Source organism: Crocodylus porosus, unplaced genomic scaffold (assembly GCF_001723895.1).
Source record: "Crocodylus porosus isolate Cpor-Errol unplaced genomic scaffold, CroPor_comp1, whole genome shotgun sequence".
NCBI lineage: Eukaryota > Metazoa > Chordata > Crocodylia > Crocodylidae > Crocodylus > Crocodylus porosus.
This window is the reverse complement of record NW_017728948.1, coordinates 14,463,016-14,470,873: the sequence shown is the minus strand read 5'-3', so window position 1 is coordinate 14,470,873 and position 7,858 is coordinate 14,463,016. Positions and strand designations below refer to the sequence as shown.

The following is a 7,858-nucleotide window of genomic DNA, read 5'->3' as shown; positions in this document are numbered from 1 at the left end:
TTTAGGTGAGGCTATTAGGGGTTGGAGGAGGCCTCATAGGGGACACACAGTGGTGTGGGAACCCCAGCCCCAGAGAGGGGGTAGCGAGACCGAACAACATCCGGTACATCAGTGAGGCTTGGGGTGTAGTAAAGGGGTGGTTGGAGCCACGCATAGCCCATAAGGCTGGGGTGCGTAGGAGTATCCATTACCGAAACAGGGCTAATGTACAGGATGAAAACTGTGTCCAGGGAGATGAAGAGGCAGCCTCCCTATCATATACATTTGACATCAAAGACATGACGGGCGAGAATTAAGGGTGCTTTGAAGACAAACTGGACATGGTAAGGGATGCTAGGGGAGAGCACGGCAACCCTAGGATGCCCCTCCTGTGACATCCATGATAACCCCCACATCCTTTTCTGCAGAGCTGCTGCCCAGCCAGTCAGCCCTCAGCCTGTACTGGTGCATGGGATTGTTCCACCCTAAGTGCAGGACTTTGTACTTATCCTTGTTGAACCTCATGAGATTTCTTTTGGTCCAATACTCCAATTTGTCTAGGTGTCTCTGAATCCCAGCCCTACCCCCAGTATATCTAATACTTCCTCCAGCTTGGTGTCATCTGCAAACTTGCTGAGGGTGCCCTCTGTGCCACCTTCTAGGTCATTGATGAAGATATAGAACAAAAATGTTTGGCCTGTGGATAAGCCCTGGGGTCACCTAGGACAGGGGTTCCCAACCTTCTTATGCTGCAGACCAGCAAACTGAAGACCAGAAGTGATGGGCATACTGTGCGTAGGCAGCCAACCCTTTTTTATACTCAGTATAAAAAAAAAAAAAAAAGAGTTGGCTACTGTTCTGCAGTATGCCAGTCACTTCCAGTCTGCAGTTTGCCAGTCTGGGGTTTGCTGGTCCACAGTCACTTCCAGTCTGGCAGCCAACCCACCTGCGGATCAGCTGCCAACCCTTCACAGCCTGGTACCAGGCCATGGCCCAGGGGTTGGGAAGCCCTGAACGAGGAGGTTAGCAGGGGCAGGGGCACAAGTTAGCAGAGTCAAGAGGGAAGATCCAAGAGATGTAGTCCAAGACGTATGTCAAGGCCAGAAGCCAGGGGTCGGAGAACAGGTGCTGAGTTCCAGGGAAAATCTGAGATCAGGTCAAGGAAGCCAAGCCAAGTCAGAATGCCAGGAAATCCAGAGAAAGCGGCACCAGCACTGAGTTTCAGAGGAAATCCAAGATCAGGGTCAGAAAAAGCCACAGCTGGGTCAGAAGTCAGGAGAACCAGGGAGAGCTGTGAACACAAATCTTGCCAAAACATACTGAAGCTGTGTGAAAGTTTGCCTGTAGCTGTAGGTGTGTTTTAAAGTGGGTAAGTGGTACCTTCAGCAGCCAATCTGGTGGTGGAGAACTGGGTCAGCCACATTAGCCAGGGATCAGGAGCAGGCGCGGTAACTCGCACGCTTGGCCCAACCAGGCCTGCTTGATCAGAGTCCCTGACATGGAGTATCTCAGCACTCCTTCCCAACCCAGGTGACATACCCTGGTTCTCTCTCCGAATTAGAGGGTGAAGAAGTGTCTGAGTTACACGAAGCTCCAAGTGGGATTCAAATTCAGAAGTACCTAATTCATTGCCCTTTATAATGTAATTCATTGATTACTAGATCAAATGCCCTTACTAATTATAATAAATGAGCATCTTATCCATTAAATACAGTGGAGAAGGGGCTATGCCCCCAGTGATGATTCACGCTAATCTAAATTTCAAGCTAGTGACAGAATTAACTGGCATGCTTAAAGCAACCAAACCACATACTACAATTCAGTCCAAAATACAAACCCTCTCTTTTCCAGTTCAAAACAATACCTTCCCCCCTGCCCCCCAAGATTTTTCATAATTAACAGGCAGGCATGTGTCTCTCCATATGTGTACTGCAATTTTTCGGATCAATAACGAGGCATGTAAAAATTGTTATACACCTCACCTTTTATTGATACAGATTAAAGAGAAGCATATTGGACAAGATGGCTGCCATCATGGCAATGTCATACTCGTACGGGAAGCATCTACTCATCATTCACTCCGCTTACGTTACTGAACATGTTAAACTCAAATGATCCCAACTGCTTTCTAAATAAAACCCGTAACATATCAGAAAATAACATTTGTTATAGGACTTTCTAAGTGAGTTCTGTGTCCGCAGTAATAAGCACGCAAAACATCTATAGAAAACCACAGATAGGGTATCACCCCCCGAAAGATGGAGGTATGCTAGAAAAATCTAGATGTAATGCTGTGTATATGGTGAAACTAAACCCTGTGCAAAAGGCAGCACATAGCCTATGCACCAGTCCAAGTTTAAGAGAGATTTAAGTGGTGCATTTGTCTTATGATATTTCTGCACAGGGGAAAATTTTACTCTTAATACTTAACCTGTAAAACAATAGCTAATCTATGATGCAGATATCACTCACTATCCTCTCACAGTGTTTAATGACTTTCAATCACAGGTAGAGTAAGACTAGGAATATTTTGCTATTTTATAATCCTACACACAAAACTTGCCTGGCTTCCACTAGGGGATCCACACCTGAGGATAGCGTGATAAAGCTCAGTGGGTATTGGTTCCTGATGCCCTGCAGAGGATGAAACGGTGCCAGGTGTGTTGCACACTGGCAGTGAAATATAAAGGCTGAGGGAAGGTGTAAGCTTTCCATTCCTTGAGGAACTGCGGCCCAGTGCCAAAGCTTTTGATCAGGCCTGGCCCTGACTGAATTCACAGGGTGACATGGAGCTCTGTGCAACTCCTACACCACTGAAATCCTGCTTTGTCCCCAGTGCTTGAGTAGGATCTCAATGATGCACAGACCTAACGGCAGTCTTCTCCGTGAGGCTGAATCCTACCTCATGCTTAATAAGAATTGCAGGATTGAGCCCTTTAGCATCCTCCAGCATTGAGAGGACATTCAAAATCAATGTATCATTTACACATGCACATGTTGTTTTAAATACTAGTTGCTGGAGATGTGTAACAGGATGTTTGTGTTTGGGGGCAGGATCTCAAGTGAGTTGGTTGCACCCCTTGGGAATTGTTGACAAGAAGCCTCCTGCAAGATGTCAAGACTTGAGATCCAAAGCAGTTTTCTAATTACAGCCTGGCTGTGATCCCTCATCTTCCATTCTCTCCGAAACACATTTAACAGCCCAGTCACTGCCTGCCACCCCAGTGACACCAGGTCACAGGAGGCAAGTCCAACATTAGCATTTTTCCATTTGCTATATCCATGTGATATGGAAGTAAGTAATAAAGCCATTGATACAATCAATGTTTAAAAGCTAATTGGTTTCACTTGTAAAAAAAAGTGAATAGCAGGCCAGTGTTCCTGAGCAGCCATAAGTCCCTGCTAGGAAGATGCTATTGGATTCAATAGGAATTAAAAAATATGAACTGTTAATTAGGAATTAATAACAACATTAAACAATGTTACACTGAAAGCTATATTGTCTCATGCAGTGCTGCCTTTTCTCTAGAGGTCTTAAACCAACCTATTGAATTCTTCAGAAGAGACAAGGTCCTCTCTTGATTACTTCCTACAGGATAGTTTAAAGAAAAAAAAAACCCTGTAGAAAGTGTATTAAATTCTAAGATGCTTTCATGAGGGATCTGCCTAACAAAAAAAAAAGGGGGGAATGAACTAGGAAGAAATCACTTTCTATTTTCAGTGAGTAATAGATCCCAGTGCTGCAAGCATCTGCCTACCTCCTGCTAAGCTCCTGTTTCTCTTACGGGGAGTTGATGGCACTCAGCTGCATCACTTGGCAGAACACAAACAATTGGCACCTTCCCACACTAGGATCCTAGTGTGAAGCCAGGCTTAGGCAAAAGGCCCACACATGTACTAAGCAGCAGTTTAGTGCCACTTCCATATTCCTCACAATAAGGCTGGCAAGGGATACAAGTAATTAATATACATTACGTGGACCCTCTTCTGAAACTCACTGAAGGAGACTACTGAGAATGGTTCCAGCCAATTCATGATCTGTTTAATGGAGGATGCTTCTTTAGAAAAAGTTGGCATAAACCTCCTGCAAAGCCACGAGGCAGTTGTCATCCAAATGTTGCTGATTGTGTAAGACACTAAATAAGTAAATCCCCACCCCACATCTACTGTACGGCTCTGCAGAAGCTAGTGGTGCAAAATACAATAGCTGTGCACACAAAATGGTGGCCTGTTGTTACAACTTCTATAATTATATCATTACAGGTAATTGCTTTATCTACACTGCAAAGCAGCAAGTGGTAGACATGGTTTCACCTCTTAAAATCAAGACCTCTTGTGAATGACTGTTAACTTGAACTTTATTGCAAAGTAACCTCCATTGGGATACTTAGGGCCATGTTCTGTCACTAATCACACCACTGAATCATCAGGGAGGTCCAGTAAAAAGCCTATGACCTGATCCCTGGCTGGAGAGAAATGGTGTCATTCCATTGATTTTAATGGATTGATGCCAATTGATAGCTACCAAGGACCTTGCCTGAGCATCCGAAGGTAAAGTTTAGCTTGAGATTTTTTTTTTTATATTGAAACCTAACTTACAGGCTTTATGTAAGTAAAGACTTTGACACTGTTTCTTCTTTGACATTTCAGCATGTGTGACAACAGACGCAATTACGATCAAATGTGTCAAAGCAAAAAAGCTCTAACTCAGCAGTATCTGTTGAGATAAAGTATTGTTTTCCTTACAGTGTAACGCAACCTGTACTCCATAAATCTGTCTGTAGTTTACTGAATAGCATTTAAAAAATGAATAATGTCCATTGGCTACTTCCCAGGGCTTGTTTCAGTGCATTGCAGGAAAGCAATCACAAAGGCCTCTCTTCTCTGCTCTCAGGAGGAGGGTTTCTGTCTGCAAAAGAACAGTAAATTGTGGAATTTAATATATCATTGTAAAGGAATATATAATTGATTAGCTCTAATCCCACTGCTCTGCTATAACTCGGCACTCTGCAAAATGAGAAATCATGTTTATTATAGCTGGTTTCTGTGGTCACTTACCAGGAAAAATGCTACAAAATAAGTATGTTCAAAACTGAGAGATAGAAAACACTGTACAGAAAACATTTAGTGTTTTCAACCTGCTATTACCTCGAAGGGCTCGTGAGGATTTACTGAAATGTCTTTTTATAAATTCTGGGCAAAGGTCCACACTGTTCATTCCTCCTAGTCAGTTGATGCCTTCCTGTTATTGATGTGCCCAGCATGGGCTTGTGCCAACTGGTGTGTGCAACAGTCCATTCTGCTCTTGCTTACACTTGTGCTAATTCAGAATAAGTCCACTGAAGTCAATCAGCTTCTCCATATAACTAGCTCTTCTGAATCTGGCTCATTTCAGGCATATCTAGATCACAGAGATGGTCTGTAGGCCAACTTTAGTTTGGATTCATGTATTGCCAGTACCAGTATGGCCAGCCCCAAGCATTCCAAAATTGTGAAGCTGGCTTAAGAATCAGAGATCTTTAAAATATATAACATTTTATTATTTGTCTTCTGCCTTTTGAGCTTCATAGTCAGTTAAAGAGATTGCTTTTTTAAAATTAATTGAAGCTGAAATGTCAGCAGAGGGCATAATGCAGGGACACCCAATCCAGCTCTGAGTGAGATTGCTCAGGTCCGGGAAGCAGTAGAGCTGCATTGGCCTGGCACTCTGCCCAGGCTAATTAGCCCTCCTTCTCAGGACGGTCTATCAGTACAGTGGTCTGCCAGGGCTATGCAGCAATACTGTTTCCAGTATCTCTGCACTGCACTGTACTCTGCACTGTACTCTGTGGACATGCCCATAATACCATAGTTGCAGGAATTTCAGGATCTGAGACCAACAGAGGAAGACTCATGACAAAACTGTTGGAGTCGGCAGCACTACATTTACCACAGAGAAGACAACTGAGTATAGACGCTCTGCTAACGTTTGCTCCCAGATATAAGCTTTCAGACCAGGGGTGGGCAACTATTGGGCTAGAAGGCCACTTAGGGAGGTTTAGTGAGCTGTTGCAGGCCACATCAGCACTCCTTCCCCCTCCACCGCCAGCTTACCCAAACTCCATAAGTGGTCTGGATGGAGCAGGCAGGCAAGGTCTCCATGGCAAGATGCACTTAGCTGGGCAGATGGGATGGGGCTGCAGGCAGGCAGGGAGAAGCGTCCAGGAGCAGGACAGGCAGGCCAGGATCAGGGGGCCTTGAAAGTGCAGGACCTGGGCCTGGGGCACAGCCACGATCCACTCTGACCTTATGTGGTCCACACTGTTACCACCCTACGATCTGAGTCCCAGCCCCAGCCACCTGCTTAGCTCCCGGCTGTTGCTCTCCACCTGCCTGCAGCCCCATCCCATATAACCAGCCAAGCACACCCTGTGCATGGGGGTCCTGGTCCAGTCGCCACAGACTCCTACCCACTCACTCCAGTGTCCCCGGCAGTGGATGTGGGGTGGACAGGCCAGGGTACCCAGGCAGCAGGGCTGTGTCTGGTGGTGGCAGCAACACTGGCAGTGGTAGCTGGAAGGAGCTGCCACCACCAGGGTGCTAGGAAGTAGAGTCCAGCTGCCGTGCCACCCCAGCCCTGCTGCGTGCCTGGGGGTGGTGGGACTGGCTTCATGCACCACAGCCTGGGCTGCCCACTATGCCTGAGCCAGGCAAGGCTGAGGGACCCGCCACGGGCCCAAGGAATCCACATGAGGCTCCTGGAGGGGCCAGAAATTTGGGGCAGCAGCAGCAGTCCCCATGGCTCTCTGAGGCAACGTAGCAGCTCAGAGAGCTGCAGGGGTAGACTCAATCAGTTGTCCAGCCACTGAAATCATGAGTGTGGATTCTGCTGGAGACTCGTTTCAGCAGTGGCAGGGTGAGCAATGGCAGTATTGGGGCTCCCTGAGCCAATAGAGCAGCCCTGGCAGCAGCACAGGTTGGTGTTACATCGGCTAGCCCCACTGCTGGAGGTAGGTCTGGATCTGGCCCATGGGGGCCAAATGAGTTGGACACCCCTACTTTAGAACATTAGTAGTGCTCCAGAAGCTTTACCTTTAAAGAGGTGCTTGATAGTTTAACTGGCAATCAAATAACCCCATGAGCTAACAGGGCTCACTCATTAACTCTCCTTTGTTGGGTGCCTTCAGACATCTTGGAGATGGCTGGGTAGTAGTATTAGCGCAGTCTCTGCTTACCAGACTGGTCTCCATGCTCCCTCACTCCCCTTCTCTGTCTGTCACCACCTGCTATCTTTTGTCTTATACTCATACCAGCAGCTCCTTGCAGCTGGGACCATCTCTATTTGTACCACATTGAGCTCTTAGTGCTCCTGGCCCATAAGAAGGGCTTGAATGTACAGATGCTATACACATGAACGACAGACACTAACTCACATCTTTTGGAGGCAGATATACAGGTGGCCCCTTCCTGTCCTATGCATCATTCTAACATAAGCCCTGTTTTGTCGGGTAAGTGGCACACAAGCTTTGTGCTAGCTCCCTGCACAGGGTCAATGTTGCCCTTTCTGGGCAGGACTAGAATATGTGTTTCCCCACTCCCCAATTTTTCCTTTCATCTTTCCATCAAAAAAGGGCTTTGTCATATTGAACGTAATAGTTTGAATGCTTATAATAAATACCCATTATCCAGTTTAGAAAAAAAGACAAGGTTCATCTTTTTATCTAGGGTCATTGCTTGTTTTTGGCTACTTGGTAAATGTCTTAGTTTCATAGTTTCTAGGGTTGGAAGGGACCTGAGCAGATCATCTAGTATCATAGTATCATAGTAGCTAGAGTCGGAAGGGACCTAGGTAGATCATCTAGTCCGACCCCCTGCCTTGGCAGGAAAGAGCACCGGGGTC

The 7,858-nt window shown here is 46.2% G+C and overlaps 1 protein-coding gene across 1 annotated transcript in view; it reads right to left on the bottom strand.

The window, feature by feature from the left end:
* Positions 1 to 3,028: 3,028 nt before the first annotated feature.
* Positions 3,029 to 7,858, bottom strand: part of CUNH4orf48 (chromosome unknown C4orf48 homolog) — a 16,427-nt gene continuing 11,597 nt past the window's right edge. Inside the window, exon 4 of the mRNA XM_019553157.1 lies at positions 3,029 to 4,888. Within this exon, the coding sequence (XP_019408702.1) occupies positions 4,823 to 4,888 (66 nt within the window). The 3' untranslated portion in view covers positions 3,029 to 4,822. The remainder of the gene's footprint in view (positions 4,889 to 7,858) is intronic.